This window comes from Corvus moneduloides, chromosome Z (genome assembly GCF_009650955.1).
Source record: "Corvus moneduloides isolate bCorMon1 chromosome Z, bCorMon1.pri, whole genome shotgun sequence".
Taxonomy (NCBI): Eukaryota; Metazoa; Chordata; class Aves; order Passeriformes; family Corvidae; genus Corvus; species Corvus moneduloides.
The window spans coordinates 13767387-13789662 of NC_045511.1; the positions used below are offsets into that span (position 1 = coordinate 13767387).

Sequence of the window (22276 nt, forward strand, 5' to 3'; positions counted from 1 at the left end):
TTCTGCATTCATATTTACAGCCTTTACACATTTTTGTAGTCCAACCAATTTAAAGACATATATAAAATGAGCATTGAATTAAGGACTTCTTTGCTCTGTCTGCTTCCTGGTAACCTGAAATACGGGGAGCAGGGCCTAAGTTTGAAAAGCTGTGTCAATACAATGCCAAAGGTTTCATTACCCTTTCTGGATTTATGTGTGTTTCTGTAAGCAGCTTGTCCTGGGTTACAGTGTATTCTATTACCGTTCTCATGAGCTGTTGAAACCAGATGGGGCAGTGTTTCCTTGCCTCCTCCTTCCGGACTATCTTTCTGTTAATGGCCCGTCAATGCCTTGCCCCATGACTCCCTCCGGACCATCTTCTGTTAATGAGCCCATCAACACCTGGCCTCATGACTCATCATCCCATTGTGAGATGCTCCACGCAGAAGGAGGAACCAAGCATTCCATCCTGGATATAATCTGAGATTCCAAACACCACAGACAACCTTTCCACTGGATTCCCAGAGGACAGGAGCTACACAGCCACCACTGGACCTTCTGAGGAAGAGCAGACCCTTCTACAGGATCACCACTTCAACAGAACCACATCCACCACTTCAGGAGGAGTGCAGCCACCATCTTATTGGACTGCTACTGCCACCCTGACTAACAGGGTGTCAGGTTGTATCCTGACTCTGTCAGTCTGAACCAGTGTTTTCTGCCTTTTTTTTTGATTTCACTATTGAATTGTTATTCTGACTTGGTGCCTCCCACTGGTTGGTTTTCAAACTAGTACACAGCTGATGCCTCAAGAAAAACAGGGCCAGACAGCCCTCTTTAAATAACATCTGGTGGGAAAAAAAAACCCCAAGTTTTAATCAGGTGTTCTGCTAATCTCCCTTTGTGTGACCTGAGGGTCTTGGGTGTGAGTGTTTTGGCCCATCCAGGCGTCCAGGGCATGGCACAAGAACTTAACAATGGGCACAGGGACCTGTGGCCCGGCCAGGGGACCTTACACTCAGAGACAGGGCTGGAGCCGACGACCTCCAGACTCAGACTTCAAAGGTTGGACTCGATGATGTTGGAGGTCTTTTCCATCCTGAGTGGTTCTGTGATTCTGTGACTTTCCTGCCCTTAGGCTGTAAGGGTGTAAAAGCCCAGGGTTTCCTTTGTTCGGCGTCCCTACACGGAGGCAGCACCTCGAGCTGGGATTTTTTTTCTTTAGTTATTGCATCACGATTAAATTATTTTAAGGTTCTGGTCGTCTGAGCCTCTTCCATGGGAGACCTGGCGTGACTATGAGTGTGGGCGGCTGTGCAACTGCCAAGGACGGCTCGTGGATGGTCGGACAGGGAAGTTTCCCAAGAGTAGCTGCGTGCCGACCCCAGCAGCAGCAGCAGAACGCCTACTCCGCCTCACTGCGACCCGGGGCGGAGGGTAGTGGAGCCAGCCCCGGGCTATCACGGACTCCTTGTGAAGAAACACCGGGAGAGACAAGGCCTCTGCCCCCCGGCGAGGGGCGGTAGGAGCCCGCCGCCGGGGCCGCGCGAGGGCGGGCGGGGCGGCCCCCGGGCCGCCTCCGGGATCGATTTGTCGGCTCTCGCCAGCGGCCGCGGCGGCGAGGGCGCTAGCGATGGCGCTGAGCGGAGTGCGGGTGCTGGAGCTCGCCGGGCTGGCGCCCGCGCCGCTCTGCGGGATGATCCTCGCCGACTTCGGGGCGCAGGTGGTGCGAGTCGACCGCCTGTCCCAGTCCGCCCCGGCCCCCGACGTGCAGGCCCGCGGGAAGCGCTCCTTGGCGCTCGACCTGAAGCGGCCGCAGGGCACCGCGGCGCTGAAGCGGCTGTGCGGCGGGGCGGACGTGCTCATCGAGCCCTTCCGCCACGGTGAGGGGCCGCGGCCGCCGGGGGACCGCGCCGGGGCGGCGCTGCGGCCGCGGCAGCCCGGCCTGGGCCGCGTGGGGCGGGCGAGAGGGTGAAGCTGTGGGGCCGCAGGGTGCGCTGCTGAGGGGCTCCCGCCAGTCTATGGCCTCTGCGAGACTGAGTGGGAAGCGGACAGGGAACAGCTTTGGAGGTCTATTTCCTGTGACTGGGTGACGCGTGCTTGTGGCGGATTTGTGCAGTGCAGCGCAGCAGCCATGTGAAACCGCAGGGAAGGGCCGCGGCCAGAGCTCAGATAGGGCCGTGCCCCCGGCCGGGCTCTGGACGAGCAGGAGCCGTGGATGAGCAGGAGGGTGTCCGAGCGCAGGGGTCACACCGAGCTTGGCGCTCTGGAGTAGCAGGAGGGTGTCCGAGCCGAGGGGTTATACCGAGCTTGGCCCCTGGATGAGCAGGAGGGTGTCCGAGCCCAGGGGTCACACCGAGGTTGGGGCTCTGGAGTAGCAGGAGGGTGTCCGAGCCGAGGGGTTATACCGAGCTTGGAGCCCTGGATGAGCAGGAGGGTGTCCGAGCCCAGGGGTCACACCGAGGTTGGGGCTCTGGAGTAGCAGGAGGGTGTCCGAGCCGAGGGGTTATACCGAGCTTGGAGCCCTGGATGAGCAGGAGGGTGTCCGAGCCCAGGGGTCACACCGAGGTTGGGGCTCTGGAGTAGCAGGAGGGTGTCCGAGCGCAGGGGTCACACCGAGCTTGGGGCACCAATCCTGCGTGATGTCAGGCCTGCTGATAAAGTCCAGCTCACATTTGTAAGGTTGCCATGCAGGTCGGAGTCTGAGCTTACAATTCCTCTGAAGACAACAGATCTGACGTTGTGGTTATACATTTACAAAACACATATCCCAGGGAGATGAATATAAGAGCAAGTGCTAAATAGAGTAGTATGATTCCCTTATACTGGGCCACTCTGATCCAGGATCAAAACCAGGTTGTGAACTACAGTCTTCATCTTCAAACATCGTATTTAATTTTAGGAAGTTGCTTTTCACAAACTAATAATTTCCTGCTAGTCTTAAATCTATTTCATGAAAACCTTTCTTGTGTTTTTGCAAGTACTTTATACTTTAAACATTAGGTTAAAAGTAAGGCAGATTCTTCAAATACTCAATTATGGAATTTTTCCATTTTTAAAAACTGTCTTTTAAAGAGAATTCATAGCTCATTTTTTATTTACAGTATGCATATTTACTAATTTACCACGTTTAGGGGTGCTTAACATCTGATTTTCAGTAGCAAAACTGACGCTGTTTTAACAGCCATAGACTTCTCAGGTTGACCATGCTCACTTTGTTTATAAGCCATACACAGGCACTCACCTGATGGTTATGTCAGTATCCCCCAGTGTTTCTTGAGGATGCTGTTCTATTAGGAAAAATGCCATCAAGGTCAGGTTGGACAGGGCTCTGTGGGCACGAATCTAGTTGAAGATGTCTCTGCTCAAAGCAGGGGGTTGGACTAGGTGACCTTTACAGGTTCCTTCCAGCCCAAACCTCTGTGGTTCTGTGATCGTCCTTTATTGAGGAGCTAGCTGAAGTGTTTTGGGGATGTTAAAGGCAGTTTAGAAATAGAAGACTTTATCAGCTAGACATCATGTGTTATGGACAGATTGTGTGTCACAAGTAATGCCTTTCATTTCGAAAACAGGGGTTTATTATTATTATTATTGTGTTTCTTACCTTAAAATTGTTTGTTTTATTCCCCAGGAGCTAAGCAAACAAAATGAAGAAGTTAAATTCCACTTCTTCTTTGTAGCTAATCTCCTGTTTTCTAGAGGATTTTTTTTCCTTATGAAGTTTTGTTTACTTTAGTTTTATGGGCACTTGCCTTTTTTTTTTTCCCCCAGCTGGAAATGCAGGCAATTTTGGAAATAGATATTGGGTTTTAAGGGCCTGTAAGTGAACTAGGCAAATCTGTGACCCATCATGAGGCTGGTGGAAAACAGTGAGAAGGTGAGGGTCCTAGTGGCAGAACAGGTTTTTTTAAGGCATATGTACCATTGACCTTACAACAGTGACTTTGTGATGCCACAGGGGCTATTTGTCACCCTGTTCCCACTTGTGCATTTGAAAACCATGCACTTTGCCAAATTTCACTGCTTTCTCCTTGGCAGTAATCACTTGCCACTGCCCAGTAATTCATGCAATAGAAGTGGATCTTAATGGAATTGAAGGTGTAGTAACATTATGGATTAGTTTTCTGAAACAAGCTGGAGTAATAGATTCTGGGGTGGAACAGGCACTGAAATTATGTTTTCCTTTCCATTTCAAAATGTGTTGCCCTGCAGTGCCATTATAGATCATAGGTCAAAGTCTTACCAAGCTACACTGAACCAATGAGAAAGTATCATTTATTTGCCATTCAAATTTCTTCTCTTCAAATCACTGTTTTAGGACAGCAGAATTAAAATTTTAACCTTGTTTTCTGTGAGTCCATGCTGATTCAATTTGTATTTCACTGATTTTTAAAAGTTACTTATTCTCTGCATTAAAAAAGAACACATTTATTTGTGTGTGGTTCCTGCAGGTCATCTATGGAATAGTGGCATGATCCATTCCCATCAGTGAGTTAAAAGTCACAGGAACACGAGGTACTGAGAAATGCTGAGGAAATTGTATTGCAGTGAAATATGGAAGAAATGTCGAGTGATTTTAACATGGAAAATGTAAGAGATTGCTCTTTCTCTTTTCTTCTTGTTTTACAAGCCTTTGGTGGCTTTCTCTCTCAACCAGTGGTGCATGGTTTTCTTTCAGTCTTTTGGTGAAGTAAAACAGGAAAAAAAGCTGAAAAACAAAACCCTAGAGCCTAATTTGCACTTGTTTTATATTTAAATTTTTGCAGTATGCTGGTGGTTCATAATGTTCATGTTGTAGTATGGATGCTGAAGTAGAATGTTCTACTTCATGAAGTGCAGTTGAGTTCTGCTGTTGTATAATTGAATCATTATGTTCTGAGTATTATTAAAATTAAATGTGAATTAGAATTCCTTGCTTTGTCTTTTTAAGGTGTCATGGAGAAACTTGGGCTTGGCCCAGAGGTCCTCCTACAGGAGAATCCCAGACTCATCTATGCTAGACTTACTGGGTTTGGCCAGACAGGAAAATATGCCAAGTCTGCAGGTCATGACATCAATTACTTGGCTTTATCAGGTAGGCTGTAAAATTTCCTGTTAAATAAAGTTTCTTTCCTCCCTTTAATCAAGACTCAAGAACTTGTTGAAAGCAGATAGCTCAAAATTTATCTGAGGTGCAGTCTGATGAATCAGCTGATCTGAAATGTCTCTGTTGGTGAAATGGGGCTTTCCTTTCACTGTGCTTTTCCCAGATGTTTTCAGTCAGCTCTGGCACTTGCTTAGCCCCTCTGTAAACTTCCTCACAAGTCAAAAACTGGTTAGAAGAAATGAGGGTGTTTTCTGCCAGGTTATTGAGGTGGAGCAGTTCATTAAGAGATCCAACCAGTCAGCACAAGAAAGGAGGAAACATTTACTGGACAGGCTGTTTGTTTTGCCAGCAGCAGCGAGCTGTTACGGGCTGGATCAGCATGTCTTCCCAGGCTGTACATTGTTTTCCTTCCTTTGTGCTACTCTCTCTGAATAAAGTATCAGAATATTTATCTGAAGAGAGGATTCAACATTTTCTTCAGGGCCCCTCTCCTACAAAATGTGTATACTTTATAGTCCTGAAAGGGCTGCAGATTATTTTGCGTGCTTGAGAGCAGATATTTTGAGCAAAGAAAAACTAGGTAGCATAAGACAATTGAGCTCTTGTGCTTTTCTGCTTGTAAATATGTCTTCACTGATACCAACTGAAAGGAAGTAGGCTTCAAATAAAGTGGAAATGCTATAGTTCATTAAGGTGTTGTGGACATTATGCTGCTTTTAAGTGGTATGGTTTTACAAGTATGCAGTAGCAAACAGTAACAAAATTACCCAACTCTGGTGATGCTCATCCATGCATGGCCCTACCTCCTGCTCTTCACACTGCTTCTGTCTCTCATGCTTCTCTGAGCCTGTGAAGGAGGAGAGAAGGTGACCCAAAAGTTCTTGGCTTCCCACTGGATAAAGCAGTTCTTTTAGACCCAGGAAAGGGCTGGAGCAGAGGCAGTGCAAACCTGGTGATCTGGTATCACCTACTATGTGGAGTCATAGTGGTGTGAAATTTAATTTCTTTAGGGGTGGGTTCAGTCTTCCCTCATGTGAAATTGTTAGAGAATAGAAAAAATTAAAGACAAAATGCCTTGTTTGAAACACATCTGACTTCTTGACATGTCAAGAGGATTCCAAAATATTAGGGTATTTTTATTTGTTATTAGTGCAGGAAGTCAGTATAGAAACAGCATGGTTCATCCCTGCCTTAGTTTGTAGTACTTTCTGGTTTACAAATAGAGTGATTTTTTTTCTCTGGAGCTGATTTAGTCAGTAATATTTTGGTTAGATATCTTCTTAAAATAATTTTGCTTGTGATTTCACAGACCAAGATTTTCTGTTTATTAAAAGGAAATAGAACAAGGTGTTTGAGAGGTGTCATTCCTCAAAAATGAGATATCATATTCTGAGTATTTTCCTAATGAGCTTTGGCTTCCTTTAACTAAAAAATGGCTTGTGTTAGGAACTCTTGAGAAGTTAGTATATTAACCTTCTGGTGCCTGTGACAACTTCTGGACTATTAAAAGGAAGGTTTTACATAGCAACAGGGGTTTTACTCTTGCACTACAGGATTTGGAAGTCTCTTATGCTGTGCAGTCCATTGCTTGCATGTAGGAAGAACATTAGCTAACTAAACAGTGCATCAGAACCATGCAATTCTCAGGAAATTCTGCCCATGTATTCTGCAAGTCTCAGGCCATACACATAGAGGGATGATCGCACTGCAGTTTCTTGCTTGCCCAAACGGAATCACTGTGAGGCAACTATTAAGAGTAAGGTCACAGTAAAGAGGTTGTTCAGGATGGCAGGGAAATGCTAACAAGTTCAAAGCTCTGACTGAGGTAAATTAGCTTAGCCTTTGCTCTAATTCCTTTCATTTCTGCATAATTGCTGGCATAAACATAGGTTCCCTGTGTTTACATTGCATGCAATCAGAGATAACCTTTCTGTGCTAGTTACCTGTTCTTTTTATATGCAACCTTTTTTTCCCCCAAACATAGTTGGAGAGGGAGGGTAGGACTGAAGCAGAGTTGTCAGTGTGAGATCCTTTGTTATGATTATTATTTCATTGGTTATGTGCACCTGTACCTCTGCATTTTTACTTTAAAATATTCAAAGAAGAACAATTTACCAAAGTTGCTTTGAGACACGTTCGTAATGTCTCTTATGGGCAAGATTCAGTGCACGTAGAAATTACTGATATAGAATTATTGCTCACAAGGTTGGGTTTTTTTATAAAATTTGATCCCTCTATAGCCAAAATATCAACGTTTATCTGTGAGGCTTTTGTTAATCTCTTTACATCTTCATGTAATGTGATTCATATCACTTAATGTGATTTCGTATATTTTTATTCTTTTAAAGAGTAACTATTAGCTAAGACATAGCCAAGCAGAGATAGAAAACATTAGAAGATTGCTTTATCCCTTATTTATTTGCATAGATTGAAAAGAATGAAACTTTAATTATAGAAATGAATGCTTATAATTAATTTTATGCTTATCCTTTCTTTGTTTTCTCTTCTGTCAGGTGTGCTGTCAAAGCTGGGTAGAAAGAATGAAAATCCTTACGCACCCGTAAACCTTCTGGCTGATTTTGCTGGTGGAGGTGTCGTGTGTGCAATGGGCGTTGTTATAGCCCTCTTTGAACGTGCCAGATCTGGCAAAGGGCAGGTCATTGATGCAAGTATGGTAAGTTTGGTCTCGAGGAACATGGGGTTTCTTAGGTTTGCTTGGGTTTTCTCCTGCTGTAAATCTGTTAATGGGAGGACATTGGAGCTATTCATAAGGTTTAAAATTGAGATTTGGGAAAGTGATCTCATAAAATGGCCATTCCTTCACATGCAAGCAGTTTTCATTAATCACTGCTGCCATAACATCCTTATGACATGGAACACGTACTGCAACCTCCCTTCTCTCCCTGCTTTTGCCCATCTGCCTTCTTCACAGAGTATTACCGCAGGCCTGGGCCCTATGTCCCGCAGCCATAGGGAGGAGGAGGAGAGAAGATCCAGCAGGCAAGAATTGTGCAGCAAGATTGATTTATTTAATTGTTTTACAAACTCTTTTATAGACTTCTTTCTTCATAGTCTAATTGGACAAAGGATCAGCCACCCCTTGGGGTGATTGGCTAAAATCCTAAAACATCCATTGTCAAAATATTTTTCTACTATACCATAAGCAAGACTTTTCAAGGTTGCAGGTGGCTTGGTTGTTTACATAATGGTACCTCTTCTGTGAGAGAGAAGAGTCTCTCACAGACTTAGAAAATAGCAAGAAAATCCTTGCTAGCAGCATTTTTGTATCTACAACAGAGTATTAGCTATATATGTTTGAGGAATAAGTGTGGTGTGTGGAGATAGGGCGTATAATAAACAATTGGCGTACTGCATAACAGCAAAAATGACAATACTGTTAAAATAAAAACTTGCATTAGCTTTATTCAAGACACATCTTCTTACAAATTTGTGACAGGGCATATCTTGCTAGAAGCACTGTTTCCTGGGATAGTTACACTGCCATGGATCATTGCCAAGAAGTCAATTTCCTTTTCAAAAAAGAACCCAATTCACTTTGTGAATGTGCTGTAAAATAAATTAAAGGCTAAATTATCTTAATAATGAATACTATGGATTTCTTTTCCATAGGAGGCTACCCACTTACACACAGCAATACTTATTTACATTTATCCTTGAAACTTATGTTGTCTGCAAGCGTTGTTTCTCTCTTGTTCTCCCGTTTTTAAAGAGTATTGCAGTTAAAATCTGACTTCCCTTTGAGGCATTGTACAGTGAAGGCTAAGGTTCTGCTGTAAATATAAACTGAAAAAAAATAACATTAGTTGAAACGAATCCCTTTGTTGAAGTGGTCTTGAAGAGACTAGAATAGCAAGAGATGTTGGATTTCTTGACTTCAGTAAGTTTTTGACAAATTCACATCATGTTCTCAGAAGCAGTCCATGGCATTATGGTCTAGATGAAAATTTTATGGGAACAGTGCAAAACAGGACTAGTTTTTAGTAGTTGATTGTCAAAATGAAAAACTTAACAAGTGCAGTTCTATAGGTGTTTTTTTGGGTTTTTTTCTGTGTTTTCTCCAGCAAGCTGAATGATGGATGAGCAATTGTGTTTAGTAAGATGATACACATATGTGAAGGACTGCAAGTGTGTTGGACTTGGATTAGAATTGAAAATGACCTTTTCAGATTGGAGCAGTGACCTGAAAAAAATTGGCTGCAATTCATGGACGTTGCTGCTCTGTAGTCCTCTGTGGGCAGAAGCAATTTGCTGCACAAATGCAGTGAGAGAACAGTTGGCTAAAGTACAATCCTGGGGGTTTGTAGTAGTCACAAGCTGAACATGAGTCAACAATATCATGCTGTTACAAAACACATACATACTGTATTAGGATGTATTAACAGGAAATAGAGTCATCAAAGTTTCTGAAGCAATTATTCTAACCTATTCAATGTTTATGAAGTCTCAGGAAAATAATGTTTCTGATGCTGACCATCATATTTCAAAGATAAAAATGAAAATAATGAACATTTTCATTATTATGAAAATAATTTGAGAAAGTCCATGTAGCACAACAAAAATTATGACTCTAAAAACATGACCTAAAAGAAGAATTTAAGGAGATTGTGTATTTGTGAAAGAAAAACCATCGAGAATTGTGACAAGTCTTCAAATATTGAAAAAGATACTTCTTGTAGTTTATAGTATTACCAAATTTTCCTTATCATACTTCAGAGAATTAAAAGAATTTGTTAGAAGAAAATCAGTTAAGTCTGCTAATGTTCTAATGAAATTTGTAGCTCATTTGGAGTGGAATGTGTTGTGGGGTTTTCTAAGCCCTTAAAAATTGTCTCTTCTAATTATTTCTTGTCTCATCATGATTGTGGGATTTACAGTTCCCTGCTGATGTGCCTGGTGACCTGTGAAGTGGATGGAATATTGTCCAGTATCACAGGATGTGCTTTACCTGGCATTTGGTCATATTCCTTATTTGTTGAATAAACTTTCAGTGACATGGTTGATGAAGATCCTTCGTGCATCAGCAGCAGCAAAGACAATTAAATTGACTGAGTGGATGAGCCTGTTTTTACACCTAAGTTTTTTTTGTGAAAGAACGTATTTTTAAAATCACAACACTGCAGCATTTCAGCTGTTTTATTTTAACTTTTTTTTTTTTTAATAGACCCATTACTTAAGCTGTTGTACAATTTAGGTAGTCTGAATACGTTAATGACTCGGACACATGGTAGAATTTTCTACAGTAGAAATTGCACTGTGCAAGAAGTAGACACTGGGTCCTGCATTTCATCTGTCCTGTCTCAGAAGAATTAAGTGACTGGCCTGAATTGATTCCTGCTGGTCACTGTCTCTTCTCATTGACTCTGCAGGGATCATGGCTATCCTACAGGAGGCCAGGTAGTTGCCACGTGGAGTGGACACTGCAATGTGACACAGAAGGCACAGTTGTACCTCTGCATTCTTGCACCACACTGGTACAGAGGCATGTGAGTCAGGGCCACAGTTTGGGTTCACTACATCAGCCACAGAACCTTCTGCTGACAGTAGGCATCTGACTGAGTATAAGTCACTCTTTGTGAAAAGATAGCCACAGGAAAGGACGCTGGTAATGATCACTTGCATAATAGTCTCATGGCAGGAACATTTAGCAGTCCAACAGAAGACTGAGGTTCTAGGTTTTTCTCAGCCTGGAGGTATTCAAAACCAAAACTCCCACATCCTAGAAGCCTTCATCAGTCACGAGGATAAAGATTAGGTTGGTGTAGATTCATTCTCACTTCTGTTTGAACTCTTTTCAGTCTACAGAAAGAACAGAAGGCTTGGGGAGCAGACGGGTCACCCAGTGGCATGGCCTCTGGATTCTTGTGCCTGCTTCAGAGACTGCAGATGTTTTTAACATGAGGGAGACATTAACTGAAACCCACAACTGTTACTCTAATAATTCTGCAGTTAGACTTAAGTGGAGTCTCCCCATGTTGTTCTCATGTTGTAAAAGAGGGTGACTGCATTAGTGAGTGTGTGGTGCTATTTTTACATGCCTTTGGAGGTCTGGTGTAGATGTTAAGATACTTCATTTACTTGTCTCTGAATTGCAGTGGGCCTCAGGCAGAACCTAGCTGTCCAGTTGCCCAGACAGGGATATTTCTCAAGTCTCTATACCAGTCAAGAACAGATGTGCTGTTTTATTTTAAGTGTTTCCAGGATAAGTAGCACGTAGGTATTGTACAGGTGCTAAGAGTTTTATCAGCCCTGAAATCTAATTTTCAATTAGGGCTTATTCTGATACTTTCCCTGTCTTTTATTATCCTTACTTTCAGTACTTTTTGTGTAATATTATTTGTTCTTAATATGAGCAATGCAAGATCAGATCATTAGTAAAACAAACTTTATTTTAATATCCTTGCAATAATTTTGCCGATACATAGATGAAGGTATACAGTATTTTCTCATATGAAAGTACTTTAATTGACTTTAACTTTGACAGTGTGGACAGAGGTATTCCTGTCCTTGAAGCAGTACTAGGAAAGAGCCCAAGTAACACACATTAAATTAAGAAGCCTTCTTGACTGCATACTTCAGCAATTTGCATGTTTTAAATTCTTGCTTAGAAAGGTATAAACTAGTAGATCTTCCTACATGAATATTTAGTAGCCTTTTATTTTGGTATGGTATCTGTGCTTGTCTATATAGACAATATTAGGTTAGTTTCACACAGCTGAAAATGCATGAATCAAGTGATACTCAGAATAATACAGCTCAGATTTTAATCTGTTCTACTGGAATGTTTGTGGCCATACACTGTTAACTGGATTATCTTCACTTACAGTACTTTCAATACAGTTGAAAAAAAATTAATTGTGCTGATGAGCAAAACTAAGATGTGATTTTGCTTGAAAGACTGGTACAACCTTGATAATTATTGAAAGCCTGAACAAATTTTCATCTGGTTGTACTCCACATAGACAAAATTTTGAGGAGCAAGTTGAAATGGGATTAATCATGTTTTCTAGGGCTGTATTCATTAGACCCTTGACTATGTAGAGATTACTTTGCTCTGGGTATATAGCTGCCAGTGATCACAGTGGGAGAATAGTTTTTTTTTAACTTAGTGTTGGAGATTTGATTTGATTTCCTTCAATTTTTCTTCTAAAAATAGCAGTCTTCCTGTAATCAGTATATTTACAGAAGATAAAAATTTGGTATTTATAGGACTGGTACAGGCATCTTGTTTTCCAGAGGTTTGGAAGACATTGAGCTGTCAGATGCTTTATGTTGTATAGAGCCAAGGAGCTTGTCCCATCCCTTGAAATTACTCACTCATTGTGAATGTCTAATGACTCTAAACTTGCTAAATGAGGAAACTATGTGCATTGAAAGTACATTGTCCATCTGAAGCTGCCTTACTACATTTATGCTCTTTCTTAGTCTCTAATTCTAGATGATTTCACAAGTGCAGTATAAACAGTAATGGAAAATTTAAGAAATGAAACTGCTTACCAGAGATTCTGTCATTAAATATCTTAGCAAAGGGCAGAACTGCTAGTAGTTTTTGTTGTTTTTTTTATACAGAATTTAGGTAACATGCCAACTAATTTACTGGAGCTTTTATGTTTTTTTTTTTCTCTAAATCTTCAAGGTAGAAGGAGTAGCATACCTAAGTTCTTTTCTGTGGAAATCACAAAATTCGGGATTGTGGAGCCAACCTCGAGGTGAAAACCTGCTAGATAGCGGTGCACCTTTTTATGAAACCTATAGGACCTCTGATGGAAAATTCATGGCTGTTGGTGCCCTTGAGCCTCAATTCTATAACCAGTTAATAAAAGGTGAGTAGGTTGGAGCAGTTTTTTCATAACAGCAAAGCATGATTGAGTGCATTCTTTAATAGTTGATTTTGATTCATGATACGTGGTTATGTGATTTCTTTGTAAAAGCCAAACACTTCCTGAAGCTAGTTGGATGGTTGTGTAGCTGTTTAATTGACTTTCTTTTTCTAGCAGTTAATTAATTTCCTATTCACCTTCAGCAACTACACTTAAATTGCAAGTTTTCTTTTGGAGTTACTGTAATGGTAGTCTGTGATGTGACTGGAGCACTGAACAACTTTTCTGGAAATCACTTTTTTCAAATGATTGTGAATCTACTTTAAAAATGAGACCTAATTCTTTGATATTGCAAATAGAATTTCAGGCAATTTTGGTTATTTGTACTATAATTAGAAAAAACAAACCTATTTAAATTGTTTCTGGAAGGAGTGATGACTGGAAGTAATTAATAGTATTTCTTGATAGAAAAAAAATTTGTGGAAGCAAATTCTGCTTTAGTAATTAATTTCCGCCACACAGTTTCAGAGCGCTTTTGGTGTTTGGCTCTGGATATAATATTTATATTTGACTAAGACTCTTTAAATATTACTATAAATCACGATTTATCTCTTCGAGAAATTAGAATGGTTTATGCAAAATATTTAACTGTATGAAATAAAACCAGAAATTTTCAGGTGCATCTTTACCTCTGAACTAGTTGTGTGCTTCAAGCTTTTTATAAGATGGGCTCTTAACTTCTTACTGGTTATTTAATTTAAATTTTTTTTCTATTGTGCTTCTTCAGTAGTTTGCCATGTTTTCCATACAGAACTTATGAAAACATATAAAATTCATTAAATAATTTTGTATTTATTCTTTTCTTCATTGTACAGAATATGAAGGCTATAAGAAGTTCTCAATTTAATTTTAGTTTTGCTTAATGAGTTGAAGGAATGTCAACAAAGGATTCCTAAAGTGGATATACCCAGTGTTACGTGAAGCACTTTTGTCCATGGGTGACTCCCATGGGGCCAGTCTTTGCTCAGTGAGTGTGTCAGGGGAGTCGTTCCTTACTCTTGCCCAGTCTCTTTCCCACTGATTATTCCTTGAGTTGTGGCATTTTTTGAATTGTATCCTTGCTACAATTTGTACTGGTTTTGGCTGGGATAGAGCTGAATGTCTTCACGTTAGTTTGCGTGGGGCTGTGATTTGGATTTGTGCTGGAAGCAGTGCTGGTAACACAGGGATGTTTCAGTTATTGGTGAGCAGCGCTTGCACAGCACTTGAGGACTTTTCTTCTCCTTACCCCACTCCACCAGCGAGAAGGCTGGAGGTGCACAAGAAATGGGAGGGGATCACAGCCAGGGCAACTGGCTCAGCTGACTACAGGGACGTTCTGTACCACAGGACACTGCTCAGCAGTAAAACTGGAGGGGAAATTGGTGGGTGGTCACTGTTCAGGGACACGCTAGGCATAGGGCAGTTGACTGTGAGCAATTGTTTTCATCTGCATCTCGTGTTTTTCTTGTGTTACGGGGTTGTAAGGTGGGGCATGCCTTCGGTGAGCAGGATCCCAAAGAGAGAGCTTGTTCTTTATGCTTTGGCTTTGTTTTCTTGCAGCCTGTGGTGCTCCCCAAGATCTTGCCCAGCTGTAGCTGTGAATGGCTGCTTCTCTTGTAGCTTAACAAAGGCCATGTAATTGTGTGGAATATCTAAATTGATACATGCTGCTACATTAAATACATGAGGAAGGCTCTTGGACTCAGGGACATGTCCAGCATTATGTTGGACAGACCAGATGTCAAGTTTGGAAATGCCATGTTCTTGGCTGAAGAAGATGGTACTTTTTGTCTCTAATTGTCCTAAGAGTAACTTGTTTGTGAACTGCGGTTGTAAGCAACTTGATCTTGAAAAAGATCATTCCACATTGATTATTTGCAGTTCTTTGAAATGTTTTTTTTGTCCGATCCCCTGAGATTTTCTTGCTTGTGTGGGAGCTGGAAAACAAAAGTAAATATAAAACTCTATCAAAGTAAAATGCAAGCCCTTGCTCTGGGAGTTAGGTAATTTGGAATTCCTAAAATAATTTCAGGGAGAATGCTTATATTAAATACAAAGCAAATGAGAAAAAAATAAAGCTGCATACTCAAATACCCGTATGTTTGGCTTAAGTGACCAAACACTGGCCTGCAGTATTTTATTCTTTGGAGACTAAGTTGAATCACACTTAAGCTACAGGACTGGGATAGATTCGGTACTTGTTCAAAAACCCCCCAAAATTCTGCAATGGTGTCTGGCTCTGTTTGTGACTCTTTTTCTCAGTGAACTTTCTCTGGACAGTCCTGCCTTGTATTGATCATTGTTATGGGGCAAGACTTGGGCTTTTTTCTCTCAGCCAGGTTATCTACAGAGAAGCCTCTGATGTATGAAACCAGTGGCCAGGTGATAAAACATGGTCACTGATGGTCTCTGTCTTCTTTAGATAACTCTTTACTGAGGAAGATGCTAAAATTCTGCTTTTCTTTTAGTTGTTTCTGAGAAATTTAGAGCATATAGTTAGAGCGGCAGCTCTGAATTCTTCTGCTTATGCTGTAGCACCCAAATTGGACAACTTTATTTTCGTGTTTGAAAGTATTCCTTGTGCTTACAATGCAGAGAAGTTGCTTGATTTTAACAGCTGAAGTTTCAAACATAGTTATTCCAGCAATGAAGAACTGGTGTGTATCCACTTCTAAGTAGAGAATAACTGCAATCGTTGTTGCATATGTTTCAGTCTGTTTCTGCCATATTTAAAAAATCCAGCAAACGTACTTCAGTCTTTGAGGAAATTTTGCCTTTTGCCTTTAATTGTATCACCACCTTTTCTTGTGTACACTCGGTGCATTTTCTTTGTTTGTTTTGTAAAAGTGTAGTGTTTAAAGTAAATGACCAAACTCAAAATTTTCTCCCAGTATTGAATTTAAGGTAACTGGTCTTCTGTCATTGTGTTTAAGGTGCATATCGCGATCTGTTCAGATTTTCACATAGGAAATATTTATTCCTTTCAGTACTGGGGTTTCAATCTTTCTGAAGCAATAGTGCACAAAATTAGAACAGCAGAACCTTCTTGTGACTTAGGGATTATTTCCTTTCTGGGATACCTATTGCAGAAATTAAGTTCAGAATTTAAGCCTTTAAATATTGTAGGGAAGAAAAAGGTGCCTTTGAGAACTGTACTGCTCTTTCACAAACCTGAGGAGCTTTGACTTAGGCTGAGTTGTCTGTTCCAGGCATTGACTCCAGCTTTGATGTGGGTTTAAAATGGTATGTTCCAGTTGCAATTTCCATAATTTCATTTCATTCCTTTTGTCTATATATCTGGTCAGCTCTGCTGGTGAAGAATTTGGTGCTGTTCCAGATAAAATATATTCAAAAACCACTTGATGGCTCTCTGTCCGTATTCAGAGGGTAGATTACTTTTGCCACTACTGTAGAATGAGAGCACAAGGATTCGGGTGTTGCAGATGCCAGCTGGAGATTTAAAGACTGCAGAATTGAGAAAGCAGTGTGATTTCTGAACCATTTGTCCCTGCTCACAGAATTCTGCTTAGCCAAAGCAGAACTGATTTCCTTTTCATTTTGGTTCACTTCAGTGTTTCCCTGCAGAGTTCCTGCAGGAACCCAGTGCTGGACCCAACTGCAATGACATGGTGAGGAACGTTCTTAAGGAGTCTGCAGAGGGAAACTAAATTTAAGAAAATAGAGCATATTAGTTTGAGAAGATTGTTGGCTTTGTAGATTGTGCTCTGCAGGGAAAATTAAGTTTATGCTTGCCAGAAAATCATTAATTAAATAAATAAAGGCTTTGTGAGAAACTGAAGCTATGTAAAATAGATGCAGTAGAGAAGTATTTTGGGTTCACTGTTGATTGCTTGCTATTAACAAGCAAGCTGTAGTCCTTTTGCAGGTGTTAATTTTATTACTACAAAAATCAGACAATAAATAGCTAAAACATCTTATGAAAAATCTGTTGTAAGAAACATTTGCTACTAATGTTAAGCCTTAATCTTTTGACAGAAAGAGACAGAATGTCTTTGAACTGACCTGTGAATTGCTTCTGCAGGTTTGTTTTGGTTTTTAGCAGTAGGTGCTTAGTATGGCTGCAGCCAGGCTACAGGGGGCATGAAAAACATAGTAAATACTGTGGAAGAGATGAGAGTAAAGGTTTGATTCTGAGTTATGTGGTGTAAAGTCAGTTACACAGGGTGAACTTAGTGTCCACTTACATTGATGTGGAAAACACTGACAGTCACTAAAGTCCTGAACTTCAAAGTGTAGCCTGCTGAATGTGCAGCTCTGGCAGATGTGCTGGCTCCTGAGAGATGAGGAGTACTGCTTCAGTACTCCTATACTGTATGACTTCAGTTTACAAAGAGAAGGAAAAAATTAGGAAGCAATTAAAAAACATCATTATAAAGGATTTCCACAGGGCTCTCCATTTTGTGATTGTGAAGTATTGTGGACTGTATTAAAAATCTGCTGGTAAACTGAATGCAATATCACATTGTTATTGAGACATGTAACATGGAGAAACAGTTTCCTCATTATGTTGTAGACTCAGTTATACATAATGTTATGTTTTATTTTAATTTACTTATTATGATAAGGCTTAAATATTGTACAAATACTGTAGAGGGCCAGGCTCTTGCTGCGTCAAAACATTTGCAATTATGGTAATTAAGCATGTCAACTTGGAGTACAGCTATAGATGCATTTGCAATGAGGCCTGGTAGTACTGTGGGCCTGATCAACCATTTGCTGAACTGTCACTTTCTAAAAAATTATTTGGTTGCAGGAACGTTGAGCAGAGAAAACACTTTACATAGTTAGTTTAATGAAAATTCACTACTCTCTTGGAATATTCTGAAATTCAATTCCCTCTCACAGTGAGAACAAGTTTTATTTAGTCAGAAAAAGCACAATGGCATTCACCTTACAGCTGTTGTTTGGGCCTCTATTAAGGTTTCCCATACTAGCTGATTTTATTCAGTCATGTTATTACAACATAATTTCAAAACTACTCTGCTATGACCATACATGTTTGAAAAGAAAATTAGCAAGTTCAACCAAGAAAATCCTGAACAAAACTCTGCTTTTAAAATAGTATGACTGAAGTAATATAAAAAACTGTTTCAATTTCTGACATACCAAAGCAGCTTCACTGATTTATCTAGTGAATTTTGCTGGTTTCTTTCTCTTGAAATAGGTACCTAATTTTACTAGAGTTTCTCTAAGAAGTTCTGTAGCAATAGAGATTTCAGTTTGCTGCATCAATAAATGATATATTTGGGGATATATGTCAATAAAGCTGTGGTATTTGAAGGACATTTAAAGCTATATCATTATAGGGAGACAATTTTTCGTTGTTCAAAAATAATTTCAAAGCTGTACTAGAGTAGGTTGACTGGGCTTTTCCATACAAAAAAATCCTAGATGAAACTTTGAACAAAAAACTTGGAACTAAGTTGTGATTGCTTTATAAGATATTCTGTGCAAAAGATACTTTGGTTATGATTATGTTGAATGAAGTCTGTCCTCCTGTGGTATCCCATACGATTCTGTGCCATGTAATAGTTTCCTTGTTGAGTCAGTCACTCCTGCTCTGATACTGCTCATCTGCACCACAAATGGTGAGCACAAGCTGGAAAATGAGGAGCTGTAGTGCTTAAATGTTCATGCTATTTAAAGTTGAAGTCTTCAGTGGTAAGCAGAAAATGATCATGTAATATTAAATTCCAGGTTCTGCATATTGTTCTAGTTTGCCAGAGTGTGTGCAGTGAGGCTCAGCCAACTTCCCATCTGCCACGATCATCAAAAATAACTGTAATGGGATAATGGTAGAGCTCTGCTCATGTTGGACTGGCTGCTAGAAACCAAGCCATAGTTTTTCATAAGAAAACAAGTACTGTGTAACGAAGTTTCCACTTGACAAGATTTCATACATTGAGTCAGAAGCTCAGGTAGTGTGTTTTTACTTACCTGTACATATTGTGGAAGGTAAATTTGTCTCAGCTCATAGTTCATAAGTAAACTGTACTGCACTGTTTGTGGTATTCTAGTGGAATACTTTGAAAATCAATAATAAAATTAATTTTGAAAATATTTCTAGCTTTTATTTAATCATGATGTTCAAGCAGTATGAGTTATCTTCAGCTGATCTCTTTTAGGATGACATGAATGGTTATGGACACCAGAGTGTAAATTCAGTGATTTAAGGTGCACATGGCTTGGTAAAACCGTAAGGACTGATGTTTACCTTATAGTATCATTTATCCTAGCATCCACAGGCATTTCTAATAAGATGTGAAAATACTTATTTAGTCTTTGACTGTGATGAATTTCTCCTGAAAGTGAACAACTGCAAGGCTGTGTTTTTGAGTCTGGAGATTGGCAATTTCTGTGTGTTTTCCTTTGAAGTACCAAAGTACAATTTCAAAGCATGTATTCATTTCCAAAACTACTGTTTAAGAATCTTGTGATCAACAGTGAAATTCTTAAATACTGTGTTATACTGGGGGAATCTCTGGGCTCCAAGAAGTGCATATTGTGCAGATTATGAACGGAAGAAAGGACTTAAGGAGCAGAAGAATAGGCATTATCTCCCTTTCTTCTCCCTGTATGTTTCAGCAGCAATATGTCTACCCCACTCAGTGATAATGAAGTCGTAAAAAGACAAGATAGGTGTTTCCTGCCTATGTACAGCTAAAGACAAGAGGAGGTCTGTGTGAATTCTGCCTGCAAACAGTCCTTTATTACTCAAGGCGGTTAACAGTTAGTCTAATTACCAATCTAATACCAGATAACCAAAAATATAACAAAGAATGCTGAAAATTCAGTTTTGCAGAGCTCTACATTTTCTCTGCCTTTCACAGGTTTTCTAAGAAGCTCCCTTTTTTTGTTACTTGTGAAGTATTATGATGATAGTTGTTCCCTAGTCTTCCTGATTTCTCAAAGTCTTTCTTAACCCTGCTTTTTCTGAATTTCTTCTCCTTCAATGTATCACTTCTGATTCCTATTTGGTCTCATATACTCTGCTTATACCCCTGTACTATCTCCATTTTGAAGGTGTCGTTCAATTGCCTTTTCTCTTTCTTGTTTTTTACCTCCTTTTTGAGATAATCTCTACAAGAAGTCATAGAAATTCTTGCATCTCCTTGAAGTAGGAGGATGAGAGTAGAGACTGCAGAGAGCAAAATCCATGAGAACAGAAAGATACAGGAAACTGGCAGTGCAGCAGAGATGTAAGCTCCCCAGTAGGAAGGGATGTGGTGCTTAGTTCAGAGATAGACCTAGGACTTGCTTAGCACAGGAAATTTTCTTTACAAGCCCTGTGTGCCCATGCTTTGCTCTCATGTCTCAGAAGAGATGTGCTTATTGCATATCTGGGTGTCCTTGCGACTAAGATGGAAAGCAGAGTTATTGAGCAGTTAGGGAGTGAAAGGGCTGTGGGAATTGCAGTCTGGTAGGTGTGCTGGAGCAGCGGGAGCAGGAGATACTGCTGCAGCCTGTTCGGAGAGTGGAGTGAAGAAGCAGGTCAGTCAGCCTCCAGGCACCTACAGCTGAGCTGCCATATGCACATTGAGCTGGGCACATCCATCCACACCATCTCATCTGTGGCATAGAAATAACCCCATCATGTTGAACTTCAAACAGTGTAGCCTGCTGAATGTGCAGCTCTGGCAGATGTGCTGGCTCCTGAGAGATGAGTGTATTGCTGTAGTCCAGGACGCATTCAGCAGATTTCTGTGTTGCTACTGCCGGTAGAGAATATGATACCTATTATAGAAGCTGTTCTCAGGACATTGCTACATCTAGGCAGCTGCTGCTTCTGTGAAGTGTTTATACAAATGAGTGTTTATTATATGTACTTACTTAAAAGGCTGTAGCTGATGCAGTTTAGTCTAATTGCAAGTATCATAGAGCATTTTATTCCTCTGCTCCCTGCCTTGCACAGATACCCAAGTAAAGTTCAAAGTGACTTTAGTATTGCCTTCAAAGTAGTATCTTCTTGAGGAATATACTTAGTTGTGGGAAGCACTTAGTAATTTATCTAAGCCACACTATAGTTAAACTTTGCTTTTCTCCTTTCAGGTCTTGGGCTAAATTTAGATGAACTCCCCGCTCAGATGAGTTTCTCCAACTGGCCTGAAATGAAGAAAAAATTTGCATCCATATTTGCACAGAAGACACAGGCTGAGTGGTGCAGCATATTTGATAGCACTGATGCCTGTGTGACCCCTGTTTTATCCTTCGATGATGTTGCCTCACATCAGCATAACAAAGAAAGAAGTTCTTTTATCCAAAATGATCAGGGAGAGATAAGTCCTAGACCTGCTCCTGTTCTATCAAGGACTCCTGCTGTTCCATCATGTAAAAGAGATCCTTTTATAGGAGAACACACAGAGGAGATACTTCTAGAATATGGGTTTACTAAGCAAGAGATTGCTAAACTTTATTCTGATAAAGCAATAGAATTCAAGAAGCCAAAAGCTAATTTATAATCTCTTGACTATGCATATCAGGTAAATTTCAGGCTGATACAGTAAGCTTTTATGCTTTAAAATTGAATTATCTGACAAATAAATATTTGCATAATATTGCTTTTAAATAATATCTATTTTTTAAATTATTGACAAATTTAATTTGAAGACAGTGGTACTTAAGTACTTGTGTACCTGGATGATCTGCTGGCTAGAATGATACTGTAATTGTGTTCTGAAGATCAAGACAGTTTGCTTGGTAAGCACCTGTAAGTTCTCAGAATGTTTGTTTAAATATTGTATCCTGTAGTTTGATTCTTTTAATTTTTGGTTATACCACTGGTTGTTAGTACCTGTTGTAATTACCTGAAAGCAATTCTTTTAATAAAATATAGTTATATTCTTTCTAAATGAGTGATTGTGTTGTTTATTCATGAATTAGGAGGGTTTTTTTCCTCTATTCTATCATACTCGTTAATTTGCTTTATCATGCCAAAACTATGGTCTAACTAATACTATTCTCTTATGTGCTGCTGCAGAGCTATTATCTCAAAGTTAATCTATTTAACAGCCTGGCTACATTTTCTCAATGCAGTCTCCTGATTATATTACATTTAGAATATCAGCTTGGCTAGAAACTAAATTCAGAATTAATTTTTTTTTGTTTTTAAAATACCTGCCAACTAATAAACCTTTCATCTCCTTATGGAAAAATGGTAGGCAACTTTGCTGCACAGGTTTTAAACAATGGTTATTGCATGTCTGTTTTCATTTCCTTCAAACTTAAGCTGTCAATTGAAACCATCTCTTTCAAGACAAAAGAAAATCTGCTTTTAAAAAGAATTAGTTATATGGCATTAATACAGTAT

At 40.1% G+C, this 22276-nt stretch overlaps 1 protein-coding gene across 2 annotated transcripts; it reads left to right on the plus strand.

Annotated features, from left to right (window-relative positions):
• The first annotated feature begins 1566 nt into the window (after positions 1-1566).
• On the plus strand, positions 1567-21818 carry AMACR (alpha-methylacyl-CoA racemase). Of its 2 annotated transcripts, none has more exons than XM_032095679.1 (5): positions 1567-1865; positions 4913-5056; positions 7582-7742; positions 12723-12909; positions 21019-21818. In XM_032095679.1, the coding sequence occupies exons 1-5, from the start codon at positions 1616-1618 to the stop codon at positions 21426-21428; spliced, it is 1152 nt and encodes a 383-aa protein (XP_031951570.1). In that variant the 5' UTR covers positions 1567-1615; the 3' UTR covers positions 21429-21818. The 2 variants fall into 2 exon arrangements, with proteins under 2 accessions (XP_031951570.1, XP_031951572.1); XM_032095681.1 differs by lacking the exon at positions 1567-1865 and adding an exon at positions 1989-2052.
• The last annotated feature ends 458 nt before the right edge of the window (positions 21819-22276 follow it).